Raw genomic sequence first — 20,994 nt, 5'->3', positions numbered from 1 at the left:
GTGGGGCGTCAGCAAATCAATTTTCAGCCCGTTGGCTGGACCGCATCTCGACCTGAAGTAATTACTTCTCCTGTAATTTTAATTCTATCGGGGACCCCTGTTATTCTCGCTGCCATATACCTAGTACCATACCCTGACTCTAGTAAGTAATGTCATAATGAAATATTCTTGGTTATATGAAATTATTTGCTTAAACTATCACGAATGACCAAAAAAAGTTTATGCTGAGTTACATAATGTTAATATTTTAATTATACACAATCAATTAAAATTATCTGCAGAATGAGTTCTTGATCCAAGTAGAGCAGTATTGTCCTAATCATCTCAAGCGCTGCCCACGTAAGTAACACGTCGAAGGCGATCGTAGCGAGTCACCGTGACACTTGTCACTTATTAACGGTCACCACGGGCGATGCCGGCGTGTTACTTGCGTGAATACAGGGCTTCAGCAATTCAGGGATCAAACTTCTTCGGAGCTGCTCATGACGTCCAGCATCCTGTCGTACACGTCCGGCAGGTAGTCGAAGTGTCCGTTGCCGGTTAAGTCGTTCTCGATGCTCTTCTTGAACATCTCCCAGCTCAGTTTAAATTCTGGTTCGAACAGCCTGCGCCAAGTGATCAATTTTATGTTTCCGTTTCAGAATAAAAGTCGAAGAAAGTTTAAAAGACGACGATCTGTCGAAGTATTACTATGGCCAATTGCGAAAAGTGCCGGGAACAGAGATAATCAGTTATCTAATAAAATAAATAAGTAGATTTATTTCTATTAATAATCAACACAATTATATTTATATCTTATTACTGGAATATATTCAAAATAACAGCTTTATTTATGAATCCAAGATGTAATAACAATGGTACCGACTACTATTAAAAGGTAGATACATAAATATATTTTTGTACGTAAGCTGTATTTTTTCTCGAACTCGAGAATAGATTTATCACAATGCAAGGAATACTGTCAGAGCATTTTATAAAAAAAACTAACGCAGCGATGTCGTCGAAGCCGTAATGCTGCCGAGGCCCGACACGTGTGCGCCACGTGACACCTTCCAGCGCACTTTTTGTTATGTTCTGTTATTTACATTCCGATATGCGTTTACATTTGCCGCCGGCGGGTTCCCTCGACAGTCCTCGAGGCCATTAACCGACCCCATGCAAGTCCTAACTACACGTGTTGTCCCAATGTCGCTTAGTCATAATGAAATCAAACATGGTAACAGGGCTACACACCCGCTCACGCAAGTCATAAAGTTTCTGATGTGGCTGGAACTGAACAGATGTACTAGGTTCGTGCCGCCGGTGCAGTTGGACCACTGAGCGTCGGGGGCCATCAGCATCGCCACCGCTTTCCCGCGACAAATGAGCGGCGCTCCGTACATTCCCTGAGACGACACGTTACGACGGGGATTAGAAACAGATGTTTTCACGGGCGATTGCGGCCGCGTCGACCGTCGTCTTATATTATACCAGCTGTTGCCCGCGGCTTTGACATAACTAACAACTAATAATAACAGACATTTTTAAGGGCCCAATTGGCCCAGACGTTGATACGCGTGCATCTTAACCGATGATTGAGGGTTCAGTCCCAGGCAAGCACCGCTGAATATTTATGTGCTTAATTTATGTTTATAATACATCACGTGCTTGGCGGTGAAGGAAAACATAGTGAGGAAACATGCATGCTTCTAATTTCATAAAAATTATGCCACATGTGTATTCAACCATATTGGCACAGCGTGGTGGAATATGTTACAAACCTTCTCCTCAAAGAGAGATTAGGCCTTAGCCCATCAGTGGGAAATTAACAGACTAATGTTGTTGTTGACTTGACTAATTTAAAATATATAATGTTAATTTAAGACCTGTTTGTAAAGAACACTGGTGCCGTTGCGTAATTTTGGAGGTCTTAAATCTCACTTAATAAATGACGGGCACACAAACTTTCAACCCTTATTTACGCCTTAGGAGTAGAATTTCCATAAATACTGATATAGGTATTTGTTAATTTGTAATTAAACGCCTGAAGAAAAAGTTTCGTGCTTCTAACTTCAAAAATAGCCGACTTCCAGACTAACCAGTATAAGCGATAGCGACCCTTTTACACGTCTTGGGGCAAGAATTTCCGGATACGCTTAAATAAGTATTTACTTATTCTTAAAAATATATTCCAAAACTGAACAAAAATACCAAACTATCAACCCTTTTTTACCCTCTCAGGGGTACAATATCTAGAAACGCCAGAAAAGTATAAATACATAGCTACTCATTTTTAGTCAGTGTCAAAATATAATGTTTCATGATGCTACCTTAAAAAATACTGATTTCCATATTAATTTTTAACCCTTATTGGAGCCTCTTAGAAGACACTTATATAAAATCGGACTCATTTTTCATCAGCATCCCAAAAGTAAAGTTTCATATTTCTTAGTAATAAAAATTACTGACTTATATAATAACATTTAACCCTTTTTCAAGCCATTAGGTTAGAATATCCAGAAACGTATAAATACATATCTACTCATTTCTAATTAGTATCCCATATATAAATTTTCATGTATCTACTGTAAATAAATAAAAATTTTAACAAAAAGAAAAACCGACTTCAAACAAAACACTATTTTAAAACAAATAAATATGCACCAAAAACTAATAAAGATAATTGCGTATTCAACATAATTATGAGTACTCCTAAGTAAAATGAAATGAATAATATTAGACTACTAGAAAGTTGATTTACGATTATATAACGTAGTTATAGTTATTGTTATATTTGGAGCCGCAAGAGCTGTAATCGATCTCAGTAAAAAACAGTTAGTGTCATACATCATATGACATCACATCACGTACACAAAATTTGATTAAAGACAGTAAGAAATTCTGCCCAATATCGCATAATATAGAGACAATATACATAGTATAAAACAAAGTCTCTGTCTCTGTCGCTATATCTTCAAAACTACGCAACGGATTTTGATGCGGTTTTTTTCAATAGATAGTGTGATTCAAAGTGAAGGTTTGTGTATATGACAAATGAACAATATAGGAAGCAAACACTGATAATTTTAGAAGTTTGCAATGTGATGTAAATAAACAAATTCAGTAGTATATTTAGTGTCAGTATTGCAACCCTTGCGAAGGGGTGGTCGCTAGTTGATTATAATATTCGACTAAGACAATTACATGAACATAACCACGTTATGGAAGGTGCCTCAAATATCCAATTAACCTATAAATAAAAGATTCGGCCGAGTATCGCTAACGTGGAGCACGTTAGCGATACTCGGCCGAATCTCAGAATTGTTCCGTTCCCTTCCGTTCCGTTAATTTGTCATGGATCCTATGCTCAAAACCTTACCAAACTTTCACCAAACTATCCTTAAAGTATATCCTTTCTAATAAAAAAAGAATCATCAAAATTGTGCCAACCAATTTTGAGTTATTCACCTATTTATCGCGCACATACATAATGCAAATTTAAGACTTATATCGTTTTCATAGGGATACCATCATCAGAACAGGATAAAATTGAAATCGGACCCCACGGGAAGCACTACCTTTCAAACAAAAAAAAATCAAAATCGGTTCACCCAGTGAAAAGTTATGAGGTAAGGAACATAAAAAAAATACAGACGAATTGATAACCTCCTCCTTTTTGAAGTCGGTTGAAAATTACAGGCTTCAATTCTAACTTAAAAAATACAATTTCATGTCTCTAACTTAAAAACTGACGGACTTCCATACAAACGTTTAACCCCTGTTTCACCCCCTTAGAGGTAGAATTAAAACCTTTCTTAGTGGGTGCCTACTCGACAAATCCATCCTACTCACCAATTTTCAAGACCCTGACTTTAACAGTTTACGCTCGGCGATGATGAGTCAGTCAGTCAGGACCTGACCAGGATTTTCAACCGACTTCAATAAGGAGGAGGTTATCAATTCGTCTGTATTTTTTTTTTATGTTTGTTACCTCATAACTTTTTACTGGGTGGACCGATTTTGATAATTTTTTTTTGTTTGAAAGGTAGTGCTTCCCGTTCGGTCCCATTTTAATTTTATTTTTTTCCGATGATGGTATCCGTATGAAAACGACAAAAGTCTTAAATTTTCATTATGTATGTGCGCGATAAATAGGTGAATAACTCAAAATTGGTTGGCACAATTTTGGTTATTCTTTTTTTATTATAAAGGATATTCTTTAAGGGTAGTTTGGTGAAAGTTTGGTAAGGTTCTGAGCATAGGATCTATGACAAATTAAGGGAACGGAAGGGAACGGAACAATTCTGAGGAGCACGTTAGCGATACTCGGTCGAATCTTTTATTTATGGTTTACTTGGATATTTGAATCACCTTCCGGAACGTGGTTATGTTCATGTAATTGTCATAATCTAATGTTATAATCAACTAGCGACCCGTCCCGACTTCTCACGGGTACAATACTGATACTAAATAAACTAAAGAATTTGTTTATTTACGACATCACATTGTAAACTTCTAAAATTGTCAGTGTTTCTTTACTATATTGTTCATGTATTATATACACAAACCTTCCCCTTGAATTACACTATCTATTAAAAAAACCAGCATCAAAATCCGTAGTTTTAAAGATATAGGGACAGAGAAAGCGACTTTGTTTTATACTATGTATTGACGGAACTCCTAAACGGCTTCAAGTTAGGGTGCGATTTGAGGCAGAATTTCTTACTGTCTTTAATCGAATTTGACACCGGCTCCAAATATAACAATAACTATAACTACGTTATATAATCGTAAATCGACTTTTAAGTTGTCTAATATTTTTCATTTCGTTTTACCTAAGAGGACTCTCAAAAATATGTTAAATATGCAATTATTTTTATTACTTTTTAGTGCATTTTTATTTGTTTTAAAATAGTGTTTTGTTTGAAGTCGGTTTTTCTTTTTGTTAAAATTTTATTTATTTACATATATGACGGGACGTTTACTTTAACTTCAGCTAAGAGTGCGCACGACTGTATCCCTGGCTGTCACGTCGCTGACTTTCGAGATACGCAATACCGCTGTCCGTGTGTAGGACACCGCAAATCTCTTCTATTCTTTAATTGGAAATAAACGGTTTATTAAGCCTTAGCTTCTCCGCTTTATTTTTATTTTTGCCGGAACTCGTTTTATTAATTGCTGCCAAAGGCAACTCCGCGTGACTTACGTGACATGGCTGCGCTTCTCTGTCGGGCTGAAACAATGCGTTATTCTTATAGTTATTTACAAGGGAGCTTCCTTTAGCAAAAGGGTAAATTCAGTCCTTTATTTGAATAACTTTCGTGCTTGTGTCCTTTAAACCTTATAAAATACAATTTCTATCTTGTATAAAATGTAACTTTGTTTAATTAAACGTTTTCCTCGTTCGACACTTGACAAATCCGAAATGAGGACAAACTAACATCATTAATTAATAACTTTTTACAAAATAAAATAACTGTTTACATCCTTGACACAGATGGACGAGGCCTTGTCGAAGTACCCCACGAAGCCCAAGTTGGTCATAGCCTTTTGAAACTTCATCGTGATGGTGTTACACCACAGGCTCTTCTTCACAATGATCAAGTACTGCACTCGAATGTTCCTTTGGAGAAGGAATTTGTGGACAGGGTATATTTTGTCCTGGAATTACAATGAAAGCATCTCAATATCTTTTATATTACCACGGGTCGGATTCTGAGTCGGCGCTCCGGTCAGCTGCTTCAGTAGTTGTGCGCATGCTGAAGGGGTCGCACCGTCCGAGGAAGGAGAGTCAAACTCCTTCCCACGATATGATCGTCGTTGGTACTCGAGGCCTGCACTCAATTCAACTTTAAAAAAGATCAACCTGCGCTCACCGAATACGCAAAGTATATTTTATAATGTTTGACCTTTCCGCCTGACGCAAGTGATCTGGTACGGGCGAGCTTGAAATAATATTTTGCAGATGGTACGTATCGCATAACGCGGGCTAAACTATCTAGACGCTGCTCTGACCCGATGCTGGAACTGAATTAGAGCAGACACTCCTGAAAACAAATCTACGAATCTTTCAGAATTAAGGATCTTTTCCCAAAATTGAAAATTGATAAGTGCACTCACTCCCTTGTAGAAGAAATGCCAACCGGGCATCAGGCACTCCTCGTGCAGCGCCAGCACCTCTTCTCCTGTGTAGTCAATGTCGATCGGACGCAAGGGAATCTCGGCGAGGACGTCTGGCACCCTTTTCGCTAAGATGAGGATGGCCGGAGACTTCTGTATCGTATACGCTCTCTCACCGGTGCTGTTGGTCACTGGGAACACGATTGTTGTATTAAAGTAGGGACCAAAAATGGCTTTTACTTACCCGTTCACTGCGGTACGAGGTTTAATACGCTCGTATTTCGACCAAGTATCGCACCAAAGAAATAAAATTTTACCTCAGTGCGGTACGGGGCTTAGAAGACCCCGTCCCGCGGCGACCTCGAGCCGCACACAGCGGAGGTTACGCGCGACCAGTGTGCAGGCGCCGCCGGTGAGAAACGTAATCGAAAAAAATTCAACACTGAGGAAGATGAGGTGACAAGTATAGAATTGCAAACCTTTTGGTGAAAACCACATGAAAATCGTTTAGTATTTTTGTGTTGATCACGTTGAGGCAGACAGAAATCAAACTTTGTATTATTAATGTAACTAGTGAAATTATTTTTATATTTTTAGAAACGGTATCAAATAAGCAAACACATCAGCTCATAAAATGTTCCAAGAGGAGAAAAAGTACTGGATGTTACGCCAAACTGCGTAACGAAATGTCCAGCCGTGTGGCAGACAAATGGGAAAAAAATGTCACACAATATGTTGTAGTGAGAAACATTTCTAAAATAAAAATAAAGTAAACAAAATACCGATATTCTTGTTTCCCATCATAGGTCTTCTTAAATGTTATAATGATGAGGCGTCTAATATAATTTTTTATAGACGCCCCCCCCCCTTCCTTGTAACTTCTAAGTAAAATAATGCTAAAATTAAAAAAAAGCTATATCATTTTATACAATGCACGCTTCCATTGAAAATTGGTTTTAACGAGATTTAGTAGTAAATAATTGTAAACTGCATTTTACTTAAGATTAAATTTCATAAACGTAATCCTTATGCCGTGAACTATTATTTTTAGGGTTCCGTACGTCTGAATACAAAAACGGAACCCTTATAGGATCACTCGTGTGTCTGTCTGTCCGTCGCTTACAGTCAATTATCTCCGAATCTATTAGACCGATTAAGTTATTTGGTACACATTATCAATTCCTGTAACCCAAATACAGAAGTGTGACGTGAGCAGATGAAATCTGTATATGGGGGGTCAATTTTGGGGGGGAAGGGCAAAATTTAAAAAAAATATCTGAAAACTGCATCGTGTGGCATATCAAATGAAAGGTCTTGTTGAGAAGATCTTAAATGTATTTTTTTGTAATTTTAAAATAAATAGTTTCCAAGTTATTCAAGAAAATAGACGAAAATTGACCATTCCCCCCCCTTATCTCCGAAACTACTGAACCTAAAATTTTGAAAAAAAATACAGAAATTAGTTTTCTCCTTATAGATTATAGGAAAATCTATAAGAAGTCCATGATATTAAAATAACATGGTAAATCACTCAATATTATGCGTACCAACTTACATTTGCAGGTGGAATGTGTGGGAGAACATATTGTTTTTGTTCATTTTTATAGATAATGTACGGAACCCTTGGTGTGAGAGTCCGACTCGCACTTGACCGGTTTTTTTAATAATAATCTGTACTTGAAACATTAATAATGACAAAGTTACAAAGAACTACAAAACCCTTACATTTACATTATGTTACTTGCTGCTACGGAACCCTGGGCGAGTCCGATTCGCACTTGGCCGCTTTTTAGGGTTCCGTAGTCTACTAGGAACCCCTATAGTTTCGTCATGTCTGTCCGTCTGTCTGTCCGTCTTTCTGAAAAACTAAAAATAAGTAGGGATGTTCCATACCTATATACAGAAGTGGGTCAGGGTAGAAATAGTGATTGCTAAATTTCCACCTTATGGCCCATCTTATGGCTACGGAACCCTTTCATGTGCGTGTCCGACACGCTCTTGGCCGGTTTTTTATTGTTTGCCTCTAGCAAACAGTGAAACTGTAATCATTATATTGTATAAAACAAAGTCACTTACCGCTATCCGTAGCCATGTAAGGCTTAGATCTTTAAAATTACGCAACAGATATTGATGCGGGTTTTTTTAATACATAGAGAGAATCCAGTAAATAAACAAATTCTGTAGTGTATAGTTGCACTCGTGTGAAGCCGGGCGGGTTGCGCTTGTAAGACTGATAAGATTTGATCAATGTAATGAGATAAAAGTTACTAAAATTGCTTTTACTCCCGACGATTAGACAAGAGCCAATATATCAGCAGCTACTCGTGCTCCTCGCTGTACGTGCGGCCGACAGCTCTCGCCTCGAGCGCCGCCCTGACTATACGACATGGGTACTAGAAAACTTAGGACGAAATTGTTTATAAAATAGCTGCGACATTATATTTGTATCTTTGTTAAACTGATAACTAAAATATTTTTTGTAACTGAAACTGAGTATGGCATCCACTCGATAAATCGGTAAATGTAAATCAAGAAAAATGCAGTAGTCGTGCGTCGGCGCGGCCGGGCAGGCGCACGCGACTCGAGTGGTTACGTGCTACACGCGCACTCTTCCACTGTCTCTTTCGTTGGTGTTATTCATTGCGGTCTCGCAGTGAATTAGTTCCTTTCCGTTCTTACGTTAGTGGAAACAAAAGCTATACAATATTCCGAGCGAGGCTTCCCAGGCGACACGCGGCGCGGCTCGTGCGGCCAGGGCTGATTTACCAATGTCGAGCACCCGTGTCATTTACCGACTCCAGGCCTTGCTCGGACTTGTAATTCAACAAAATACAAAATGAAAAGATGACGATCAGCGATGACCAACTCACGCTTAGGTATGATGATCTTAGTGACTTGGACTCGTATTCCGCGGCGCGGGTGCCTGTACGTCGCGCCCGTCACCACGTTGATGGGCCGGGTGTCGTGCTCGAGCGCCGCCGGGTCCGCGATGCACGCACACGCCGTGATGGCCGCCGTGCGGGACAGCAGCGTCCCGACGCACAGGCCGCGGTAGCGAGACGGGAAGTATACCTGGTGAGGATGAGGAAACACCGCTCTGCGCCGATGCACAAGAAGCGCGCACTCCTGCGCGTGGAGCGAGGCGCGGTCGCGTCGAGATGTTATACGACGCTTCGATATTTTAAGAAAGTGAACTTACTAAAAATGGCACAGACCCGTCGCGCGGCTTGAAGGGCTCCCTGCCGTAGCCTACGCTCGCGAGCAGCCCTAAAACGAAACGGCATGGAATACACTCCCGCGAGAGAGATTTCTGTTGCGTAATATCCCTCGCTTACCAATCTGGACAATTATTTTCCACTCGTTCATTGTTTTGAATGAAGAATTTAAAGCGCAAAAACAATTAATCAACTTTATTTACGGGCCGTGATCTTGTTTACAAAACATTCAGCAAAGCGTGCGACAACACGATCGCTTCCGCACGTTAACGACACTTCTCCGTCATGTCGTTAACGTGCAGCGATGTCGAACACGCAGTTCACGGCAGTACCCAAAGCTGTTCGGCAAGCTTAACTTGTGTGAGAAGAGGTGGAATGGCTTACCACGTGATATGCACTGCACAGCACAGCATTCAAATACGAAGCTATTAAAACCCTTTTCGAGACATGTCTTGCACACATTTTTTAATTCATTTTTGATGCACAAGTCACTTATACGAGTATAATTTTTTAGAATTCATATAAGTTGTGTATCGTACTAATCATTTTCTATCAATAATAGAGTTCGAAGTTTTCCAAACTACTATTTTCTCATATTTTACTACGTATGTATGATGACGATTCTACTTCCGGTCGAGTTACATTACAATCCTCAATCACCGAAGACGGCTCGAGAGTCAATTGAGGCAGAAACGATGACGCCAATTACCGACGGCCCGCGTCGCCGCCGCGTCGCCGCCGCGTCGTCGGCTGTAAGTCGTAGCGAAGCGCACCTCCGCTGCACCTCTCCGCTCCCGGCTGGAGCTCGAGTGCTTGTTTCGTTTTACTAATAACTCGAGAACAAAGAAGCAGACGAATAAAAGATAATAACGTGGTGTTGTTTGCGAAGCAACTTCATCGCCGAGGAAATCCGGTCATCTCCGGAAAAAGCAATAAATCGTGCCTAGTCGCAGATAGAGGGATCGGGCTTAAGGGCGGGGTGCGTACAGGAAAGGACCGAGAGAAGTAGTCCCGGGTAGACGGATCGATACGAAGGCGTCCCGAGCGGACTCGCGGCCGGCGCGCCACTCGCGCCCGCTGCTCGGCGCCCGCTAGTCGTCCGCCGCCCGCCGCGCCCGCTGCACGGCCCTGCGCCTCCTACACGTCTCTGCGCAGCCATGGAGGTAAGGCTCGCTTCAATATACTGCCTGTCGAATTGAACGATCACGTTGTTTTTTGTAAATACGCATAATATTCTTTAAAATAATAGGAAGTTACCTATGCCTACATTTTATTACTTTTTCTCGCAACTTTAAAAACAAAGTTTTCGAAAATAATAATACAAATTGTATCGATACAATCAAAAATCCCGAAAATCTTTTAAAGTATAACAAAGAGTGCGGCGAGGCAGACGGCGTCTCGCTGTGACTCGCACTCGCAGTGCGCCCGTAGACGCGTCCCGAGCTGGGCCACTTGTCCGTCCCGCTCCGCATGCTTGGAATGATGTCCCAACGCCACCCGTGGACTCGTCCCTCTTTGTAGGCCTCACGATGTGATACGTTCTCTCGAAGGAAATCAATACGGGCATAGAACAGACGCTAAGCGAAGCGTCCGTTTGTATTCGTGCGCGCTCGCTCTCGTCGTCCATGTCGGGCTCAGGCCTTTGTTAGAAATAAATAGGTCAGGGGTGCGATTGCCGTGCTGGTGGTGCCGGCGCCCTCTACAGTGCCAGCGACGCGTCTGCGGCCGAAGCCGGATTCTGTGTTTATCTCTATTTCTGACAATATTTTTATGTAAAAAAACCATAACAAACAATTTTGTGTTATTAATTTTTAAAAATCGATAAAGCGTCGTAAACATCTCTCAGATAAAGGGCTTCCGTGTCCCTCGTGACCCCGAGTTCCTCGCACAGAGGAAGCTGGGTCGTGTGTATCAAATATCTAAATAAACAATAAACGCACTAATTCACCGGCTGCGCGGAGCTCGTTATCTGCTTGACACCGGGGAGTGACCCCAGTTTATTTTAGTTGCGGCACCGGACACACACGCGGACCGCGCGCTGTGTCAGCCCGACGACGAGCACGATGCACACACATGCCACACGCCCGGGAGAACTGAACATGTCTCATTGCAGTAATATACATCTTGAATGGGGAATCTGCATAGCGACGAAGAACGCCCTGTATTGAGTTGTGCGGCCTTAGACGTTATCGCGGGCCCGATAACGCCGGCTCGTCACTGGCCGAGCTCTGCATTATCGGTCGCCCGGAGGCGCCGGAGCCATTGACACCGATACGATAAACACAAAACGTTGAGACAAGCAGCCTCGCTCCAGCGACGCCTCACGTTGTCGCGTGCAACAACAAACAAACAAATCAACTCGCGTAGTTGCTCTTTTCAAATAAACAAAGTTAGTGAAAAATTCCTGTGATGGAACCCGAGCCCAATTCCAGGTGGTTTTTTTTCTAAAAAGTTTTTTTTTTAATGAATAATAAGATTTATTTATTCATTTAGTCATAATAATCTGTTTAAATTTTGTAAATGGTAAATTGATTATATTTCCCGGTATCTTTTTATATAGGCGTTTACGATTGCCCAAAAACGTTCTCTTTACTGTATGCAAACGGAAACTAGGGGTTACAAGTTTATTCTTATTTGTTGTATTAATAGTCAACAAATAGACAACAACAACAAAAGCCTGTAAATATATAGCTGCTGGGCTAAGACTTCCTCTCCCTTTGAGGAGAAGGATTGGAGCATATTCCACCTCGCTGTTCCAATGCGGATTGATGGAATTCTCATGTGGCATAATTTCCATGAAATTAAAAATATGTAGATTTCCTCACGATATTTTCTTTCACCGCCAAGCACGATATGAATTATAAACACAAATTAAGCACATGGATATCGAGTGGTGCTTGCTTGCGCTCGAACCCGCAATCATCGCCGCGCCTCCACATACAACGTTCAAATCGAACGCAACTAACTCATCAATGTATCCATGGTAACGTTTTGGGCGAGTGTTGTCGGTGCGGCGGCGTGCTCCCCGGCGTTGTAGTGTAACGAAAGGTCCAAACTCAACTTAATCGCACTGCTGCTACGTCGGCCTTGCAATAATCAGCGTCTACAGCTGTGTGGTGTTGCGGTACTCTCGACTACTGCGCACTGACCACTTGCCCCTGCTGGTAAGTGGTCGTCACGTAAATGCATCACAATCGTAGGAACCGAGGTGTTACGTCCTACGTACTTGTGTTACACTGGCTCCTCCGATCTGGAACACAACTGTACTGTTTCTGCTGGGCGTTAGAATATGTGGTTAGTGGGTGGTGCCCATCCAGACGCGCTTGGCTGAAGGCCTGCCCTTTAAACAATAACTGATTAGTGACACATTATAAAATTTCATGTCCTATGTTAAGAATTAGTTCTGTAATACACCTTTTGCTGAGCCTCCGCAACTTCCAGCCGCGAGTAGCACACGGCAGCGCTGCGTGCACTCTGCAGTCTGCATATAAAACTGTAACTTTCCTTTGGACAGACTCAGCGTAAAGCGACACAGAAGGAGCCCCTACAGACACACAGTGTCGCTGCACCGTTATGTATCTACTGATGTTTACATACAATAATTAATTTCAGTTGATGCGAGTGCGAATTTGTTTTAATTATGTTGTTTGTAAGCAATTTTTATTTTTCAGTTTAATATTTGTGTTAAAGTTGGCACAGCTCTTTTTGTTGCACTTGGCTAACCGCTGGCCGCCTGCGAACTGTTAAATAACGCAAAGCGAAATGTTGTTCCGCATTCGAAGCCTTACGGTGAATACTGATCCCTTATGTTCCAACAATAGTATCTTTGGTTGGGTTTCGGAGTACAGTGTACTCCGTGTACTCCGTGTACTGTGCCACTGCACAGTTGTACACAGCAAAAGGTACAGAGTTACTTAGCCGTTAAAACGTTGACAAACATAGTACATGTAGCGGAGGCGCTGCGAGTCTTTTGAACGACGGCGTCACACTTTCTGATTAAACACTCGATCACTCGCCACTTCGAGTTACCGAAACTTGCAAATTAGAACATTAAGTGGAAGTCCAAGGTCACTGTGCGACGTGTGGGCGCAGGCGCGCTGCACGCCGCGGCTAGCGAGGTTCCTCCAGCGCTACACCGCGCTCTGGGAGAGAGCATTGTTTTTAATGCGAGTATCGTTTTCAGCTTATACGGTGGTGGTGGTCGCTGGCTACCCTGGTGGTAGTGCTATCGTTCGCCGCGGCCGGAGAGGACGTGTGGGAGCGAGAAGGCGAACACGACCTGCTCGTGCGCAACGCGAGGGGCGCTAAAAATAGAGGTATCACTCGCTTCCTCCTTGTCCACGACAAATGCTAGCGAGTTTTAATTTTTTATATATTTACTAATAAGCCTTGAAGGGAAGTTAATGTCCGAATCATCTTCAGCGTAGAACGTCACCCTGCTAGGCGGTGTGAATCCTTGTGTTGCTACTCCGAGAGAGAGCAATACACTTACAGAACCCTTACAAAATGTGTCGTTTTCAAAATGGCGTATTCCGTTCCGACGTGACCACAGAACACTCGACTGGCTGGCCCGTCCTCACATGTATTTCTATAGGGCACTTGACTAGATAATAATTGCTTGCCACTGACTACACGCGTGACAATCATCATAGTCATTATGGCTATCACCCCGAGTGGGGTCTGGCGGGCTACAGCGGCTGACAACACTGACTACGCTGTATCTTATAATTAAGATTGTTCTAACTTTATCGCATATGACATCAATTCATTTAAAACAAGCAAACAAAACATTACAAATATGACTTTTCCGTACGTAATAAATGGGAAGTAATTCCCGATAAATACAGTGTAAACTCGTTATAACGAAACTCAAGGGACTGAGCATTTTATGTCGTTATAGAGAGTTTTCGTTATATGGAGTGAACGAAAAAAAAAAACCAAATCGATCAAATCGAAATCGAAATAGATAAAATATGCTTATAAATTATTCTTTACACATATAGTCCGATAACTTTGTGTGATGTTTTTTGCTATGCCAGTAATTTTATGATTTTTATTCATATGTGGTGGAATCGTCTTGATTAAACAACAAAAACATTCTACCAACTTAGCAACGATTGGTGGCGATTCGGTTTTTCGCCCACTTGATCATCTTCTTCATCTTAATTAAAAAAATACTGATTGTATTAACAACGAAAAATGCTAACTCTATGCTTCGAAGATTAGATATGATCGAGTGAGAAGGATAATAAATAGTTACTGTCTAAAATTATGAACACATTTCTTCGTAATAGAGAATGGCTGTATCGCTATAAAGAGTGTGTCAATGTTTGGTTTTTAACGCAAACCAACCAAGTCGTGCTCACTTCTACTGTATAGAGAGTTTATCGTTATAAGGGATAACGTTATAAAGAGTTTACATGTACTTTTATTCCTATTCTACTATAGGCTTTTTTATAAATTAGACCCACACACAATGAGACACATTTAGTAGCTCCTGCCAATTATGTATATAAATCGGTTTCACAACACAACGTCCCAAAGCACTAATGCTCGACGTAGGTAACATGTGTGTAGCAGTGCGCCGCGCCGCCGCAGCCCCGGCGTCGTCCCGTCGCCGTCAGCCAGCGTGACAGGGTGCGTATCAAGGCACCCTGTCGAAAGCCTAGATAGATTTGAATGTCTGTAGAAATCAACTACATGGTTTCTTTTAAAAATAACGTACAGTCCGGTATTTCTCATTAAAAGCGGCATCAATCAAAGGAATGAGGTCGTGCATGCAATAATCAAGTCGTTAAGTATTCAAAATTTAAGTCACCAAGAAGAAAGTAGCTTGCACGAGAAGTCTGTGAGTCTGTTAGCGAAGTTATTGAGCCGAGGTATATAATAAATTGCAAACGATAGAATAAGTAGTTTTGAATGTAATTGATGAAGAGTAAAGAAACAGGCCGTTATGAACAAATATTAAAATTATTGGTATGGGCGAAAGGCGGGCTTGTCGCGAGGAGACTGACCAGTTCCGCGTCACCATCATTCGGCATTTAGATGAAGGACATGGTGCACAGAATCACTATAAAGTCATATACACACATTTATGCATTGCACATATATTCCGAAAGCAGTCGCGCGGCTTGCTTATAATATTAATTCATATTCATAGTATTGCAAAACATATTCATATGTCATGACTAATTCTAACATGACCAATAATTAGCTGAGATGTAGTGGCTCGCCCCCAGTCGACAAGTCCGCGAGTGAGCACGCGGAGCCGACCACGCGACGCGACGTTGTTTTGTTTTCGAAGCCGACTCTCAAAATACACGCTGCGCCGTCGCTGCGCCGTCGCGCACCGTGTACTGCAAGCTCTTTCATTTCGTTTTAAAATCGTTCACTAACAGAATTTCATAAGTTTATATGAGTGACGTAACCATGCAATGTGATGTGGGGACCGTATCGGGTCGCTCCTGCCGCGGGGCAACGTTCAAAGGCACTGCATTCGGGCGACACGGAGACACATTGGAGTCACGCCGTGCCGTGGTACAAAGTTCACTTCCGTCTTCCGCCGTTTTGAAGTAACCGTCGAGTTATATTTCCCAGAGACCTGTCGCTACGTGCGAGGCGCTTGGTCCGAGTGCGACCCGAAAACCAACATCCGATCCCGGACTCTCACTCTGAAGAAGGGCGACCCCGCCAGCTGCGAACGCGCCAAGACTATACAAAAGAAATGTAAAAAAGGTAAAGTTTTCCATTCGCACAACACAACCTGCACAAAGTCTACAGTAACTCATATAGAGTTGACTATGTATAATAGTGCTCAGTTAAACAATATTTACTTTTAGCAGACGTTTCTAAAAGACCAGCCAAGTCCTGCAAGTGTATTTATAATTCAGCGTCATCAACGTCCTCTACCAACATTTATTTAATTTAAAGAAATTATTATCATACGCTAAGACAACCGTGTTTTTATTGTAGGTACTTTTATTTTTATTGGTTTATAATTACTTATTTTGTTTGTATTAAGCCGTAAGCACCTATTTGTCTATGTTTATTCTAGCTTAAGTTTTTTTATTATTATTTAAGAGTATATTACTTTTTATTTAATTCAACCGCGCCGTAAAGTGTAAACACCTTTAGCGGTGTATCGCACTGCACTGGTCCGCGTATTTTTATTACAATGTTTTTGTGAATATGCCGATGGTGTTTATGACAAATAAACTCTCGTATGGGTGGCAACAGTCGTTACATCGATGGGTTTGTGTGTCAGCTTGTCGCTACGAGAAGTCGTCCTGGAGCGAGTGCAGCCCCAACGGAGAGATGTCGCGGACGGACATGCTGAAGGCCAACAGCGACCCCACGTGCGACCAGAGCCGGCGCATCACCAAGAAGTGCAATAAAAACAAGCAGATCAAGGCGACCAAGGACAAGGGTGAGTCGCCGGCCGCCGGCCGCCGTCCGCGCGGTGCTTGCGGCGCTCCGCCGGTCGTACCTAATGTACTAATGGAATACGTTTTCGTTGCAGGTCGCAGAAATCGTCAGTAAATCTTCAGATGAAATTCGTAAGACTAAGATTTTCATTATAAAATGAATGGTGTTTGATCGTTGGTTTGAATTAACGTAATAGTGCCAAAATAGAATCAGATCATGTGTTTCCACATTTGATTATTATTATTAGACTCGATAGCTACAGTCGACATTACAGTAAATTCTATACTAGACGCATTTTGTTTTCACTAACTATAAGTCAAATCTTTGATATTAATAAATGAGTACTTAAAAGCTATTCTTTTATTACCGCATTGTTTAATGTTTAGTGTGAAATGTATGAACTGTACGAGGCCTGTCCGATGTTCCTTCTACACTCATTGCGTTCTGCGTTGCACGTGTGTTACTGTCGCTCGGATCAAATGAACACTAAACGTTTTTTTTCAATAACCGATAACCCCGCCAATGCGAAATCTAAAGAGTGTTCTTTGCGCTGGTGCACCTGCCAGTCATCAATTAGGATTAGAGCAACGGCTTAGTTCACATCCTATCCTGACATCAGTATCACTACATATTATAAAATAAAGGACCCCGGTCACGTCTCGCCGTCTGTATGTTCGTGATGAACTACTGAACGGATTTTCATGCGGTTTTCACTAATAGACACAGGGATTAATGAGGCCGGTTCAGGTATGTTAAGGTCAGGTAAGTGATTAAGATCACCCGTGCGAAGCCGAGGTGGCCCGCTAGTTTACAAACTTACACACGCTCTACAAACAATTGACAGGCGACACTGAATAGAAGCAAATAACCATTTGACCAAATTAGTTGACCGACCTGGGAGACCGGCAATGTCGCGCTGCGGTGCCAGTCGGCAGGCGTCACCTGCCTCCTCGCATGTCCATACCACCACCTTACGATCAAGCGGCCGACTATTCGAGCTTAGTATAAACAGTTTCACAAAAACATAGCATCGCTCATATCCGCACACTTCCTTCCACCAAGATTCATCATACATCATACAAATTATCATACAGTTCAAACAACATTTCTAGATGTAGAACAAAATAACAAAAAAATACAGAAAAGCTCTCAATTCGCACGCAAGAGAAACCACTTTACCCAATTGTCGCAGTCTAAAGAGCAAGAGAAGTTTACAAAGTGGTCTCGAATTACTTTCATTTAGAAACAGGCGACACGATTGACGGTGCTTGCTCTTTATCCTCGAGCGACTCGACCAGCATTTGTGCAGTGAGGTCAGCGTCTCGGCGCGGGGCGGCTGGACACGCACGCGAGTGCGTTGGGGGCGTCGCGCGTCGCCGATGCTCGTCGCCGCGACCCCACGCGGCGCTCAGGCGAAGTGAACTCACCAAAGAGAACACTTTGCTATTGCTGTCTGAAATGTCTGTTCGCCAATGGAGAGCGCGTCTAAAAACATTATTTTACACATTACCTTCCAACATCAATATAATTATTTATTTATTTTATTACCCCTACATTATTAAATATTTTTGGGTTTATTTTTGCTTATTAGTTATTAAAAAAAATTCGACTTACCCCATCGTGTGGGGTATCGTTAAAAAGGTATCTTTAAATACAACAAAAATTGCCATGAAACCATGTGGATCAAACCCCCCAGTCTCGAGATATACTAATACAAAGTTAAATTTAGAGCGTCCAACCCCCACCTTTAACTTTTGAAATACTATTACAATATTTCTGAAAAAAATGTGCTGTATGAGGTATACAACTAGTAAGTGCTTTCGACGAAAACTATAGCGGACTCTGTATCATACATAGTTATTTTTATACAACTCGACCGACTTATGACGTGCAGTTGCCCTAACTAAATGATCATGTATGGAAATAACTACTAAAAAACTACAAATAAGTAGGGATGTTCCATGCCTATATACAGAAGTGGGTCATGGTAGAAATAGTGATTGCTAAATTTCCACCTTATGGCCCATCTTATGGCTACGAAACCCTTTCATGTGCGTGTCCGACACGCTCTTGGCCGGTTTTGTAATAGATATAGTGACTCGAGAGGAAGGTTTTCGCATACAATACATGGGCAAAATAGTAAAGAAACACTGATAACTGTAGAATTTTGTTATGTAAGGATGTAAATAAACAAATTCTGCCCCGTGCGAAGCCGGGGCGGGTCGCTGGTTCAGTTTCGTTTAGCGGGTGTTTTTCACAAAAATGCGGTGTTTTTCACAAAAATGACCCCAGCAAAATCGGGCTGCCCCACAACTTAAAGCTTTTTTATTTTAGGTTTTTTATATTGCACATATTAAAGTAATATTTTGTATGATTAAGGTAACCGTTTCAAAATCGATTTAAGTTAGATTTGAAAAGTAAAAAGCGCATAAATATTTTTAAATTAAAAAAAAGCAAAATAGGAAGTCAAAATTTCACTTGTGTCGCAGTGCTTTCAGAGATTTCAAATACAGCTCACTTATGGAAAATTTGTTTTTGAGTAAGTTTAAATATTCTAAAAAAGTCTCTGTATGTCTGAAAGTGTTTTTGCCCTCATGATATGATAAATTTATGGTTTATTTATGAAAAATAATACTATTTTATATTGTCCTACGAAAGCCCCAGTGCCGGAATATCCAGTTTCGTCATGTTAAATTTGATATCTTACAAAAGACAAAGTCAACTAAATGTTGACTTCTCTGCCTTCCTGAGAAAGCATGCTATGACCGTAATGCTCCCAGCATAGGTCATAGCATGCTTTCGTCGCTGCTGTTCGAGCGTCAAGCGGCGCGTCGGTGTGCGGTGTGCGGTGTGCGGTGTGCGCAGTAACCATTGTAAAAGGTAATTAAAATTGTCTTCTTTAATTTATTAGATTTTATTATAAAACAATAAACTAATCTGTTTTTGATTATTATTAAAATAAGCTCAATTACCAGAATAGTAGTTATTTTTTATTAGGTATAAAAGTTTATTGAACTTGAATGTTAAAGCTTAATGTACAATTCAATATTTTAAAACTTAAATATTTTAAGATAACTGATGACATTGGTTTCTAGGACATTCTGTGCATACTTTTACGCATTTATGTGCAAGAAAAGTTAAAATGAATTTTATATAATATTAAATTAACGATTGTACTACGATTGTGTTTGTCAAGCCGGCAGCGTGACAGTGCTTAAAGTGTTCCTATCCGTCACGCAATTTCAGAGGAGTCACTGTCCCGTATATTAAAATATACAAAAATCGCTTTTAAGTAAGTGTTACTTATTTCCTTTTACACTATTTATTAAGTCACTCACAGTACTTTTATTTCGCGAAAAAACAAAACGTATGTATCATTAGTGATCTTAAATTTTCTAGTGTGGTTTGTCCACGAGGTTACGGACATAAAACTATTTCGTTGATTATTAATTGTTAGAATTATATTATGTTTTGTTATATTTTGAAAAATTTTAAGGACTTCTTTATGTTAAAATAAATTGATTTTGTTTTAAACACTGGTATTTTTATTTCTGATTGATTATATTTTATGACGTACAGGAACTCTTTGCATCTTAGGCTACCAGAAAATCTTGGATATTTCTTGTATTCATAACACCATTCTAATTTTAATGGTATATTGAGCTAGTCTATTATAGGTATGCTTAACATTTTATTTCCTGTTCGTCACAGGGTCATTTTTTCTGAATAGCACCCTAGGACTAACTAAACTAGTTGCCGGTAACTAACGCCACCTAGTGACATTCAGGTGAACTAAGTCGTGTAATTAAACAATCGACCACAGTCCGCAGATTACAGTAAGAAGGTGTATGTCGGCGATTTTCCAGAGATCTTCCCGAGGTTCATAACACAGACAAACACTTTTTGAATTAATCAATTTAATTGTCTGAATAATTCAACAGTAGTCCGAAGAACACCCGCCTAATCATTCTTTTCTACTATCTAAACTACACCCTCCCTTATTTATATGAACAACAACTTTTGTTACAAACACAATTACTATTAATGATTTATAATAATAGCGTAGTAGTGACTCAAGTAAGGCTAATGAAATAGATATTCTTTTGTTTTCATTTTGTGTTTATGTTTATTTCATTATTGTTTTTCATTGTAGGTATATTTTATAGTATTAGTACACTAACATCAATGATGTTGAAATTAATTTATTAGAATATCATTGACTAACATAGTTTTTAAGTTGCTATTGTTACTTACA

General features: G+C 40.6%; 2 protein-coding genes across 2 annotated transcripts; one reads left to right on the top strand and one right to left on the bottom strand.

The window, feature by feature from the left end:
- Positions 1-225: 225 nt before the first annotated feature.
- Positions 226-9,671, bottom strand: LOC124543286. Its single transcript, XM_047121448.1, has 8 exons — positions 9,435-9,671; positions 9,299-9,366; positions 8,970-9,171; positions 6,100-6,290; positions 5,464-5,640; positions 5,186-5,212; positions 1,234-1,385; positions 226-605 (listed from the first exon to the last, which is right to left on the bottom strand). Exons 1-8 carry the CDS (start codon positions 9,463-9,465, stop codon positions 461-463), a joined length of 993 nt encoding a protein of 330 aa, XP_046977404.1. The 5' UTR covers positions 9,466-9,671; the 3' UTR covers positions 226-460.
- A 661-nt stretch (positions 9,672-10,332) lies between these two features.
- LOC124543287 lies at positions 10,333-17,090 on the top strand. Its single transcript, XM_047121449.1, has 5 exons — positions 10,333-10,477; positions 13,498-13,630; positions 15,912-16,049; positions 16,579-16,740; positions 16,834-17,090. Exons 1-5 carry the CDS (start codon positions 10,472-10,474, stop codon positions 16,851-16,853), a joined length of 459 nt encoding a protein of 152 aa, XP_046977405.1. The 5' UTR covers positions 10,333-10,471; the 3' UTR covers positions 16,854-17,090.
- Positions 17,091-20,994: the final 3,904 nt, after the last annotated feature.

The sequence above is a fragment of the Vanessa cardui genome, chromosome Z, assembly GCF_905220365.1.
Source record: "Vanessa cardui chromosome Z, ilVanCard2.1, whole genome shotgun sequence".
Lineage (NCBI taxonomy): Eukaryota > Metazoa > Arthropoda > Insecta > Lepidoptera > Nymphalidae > Vanessa > Vanessa cardui.
This window is presented reverse-complemented; position numbering and strand designations above follow the sequence as displayed.

Coding starts and splice junctions, on each gene's coding strand:
- LOC124543286 (XM_047121448.1), bottom strand. CDS start 9,465: ATGAACGAGTGGAAAATAATTGTCCAGATTG. Junction 5,641..6,099: donor GGCATTTCTTCTACAAGGGA/GTGAGTGCACTT, acceptor TTGTAATTCCAG/GACAAAATATACCCTGTCCA. Junction 5,213..5,463: donor CGTCCATCTGTGTCAAGGAT/GTAAACAGTTAT, acceptor GCATTGTTTCAG/CCCGACAGAGAAGCGCAGCC.
- LOC124543287 (XM_047121449.1), top strand. Junction 13,631..15,911: donor GAGGGGCGCTAAAAATAGAG/GTATCACTCGCT, acceptor TATATTTCCCAG/AGACCTGTCGCTACGTGCGA. Junction 16,050..16,578: donor ACAAAAGAAATGTAAAAAAG/GTAAAGTTTTCC, acceptor TTTGTGTGTCAG/CTTGTCGCTACGAGAAGTCG.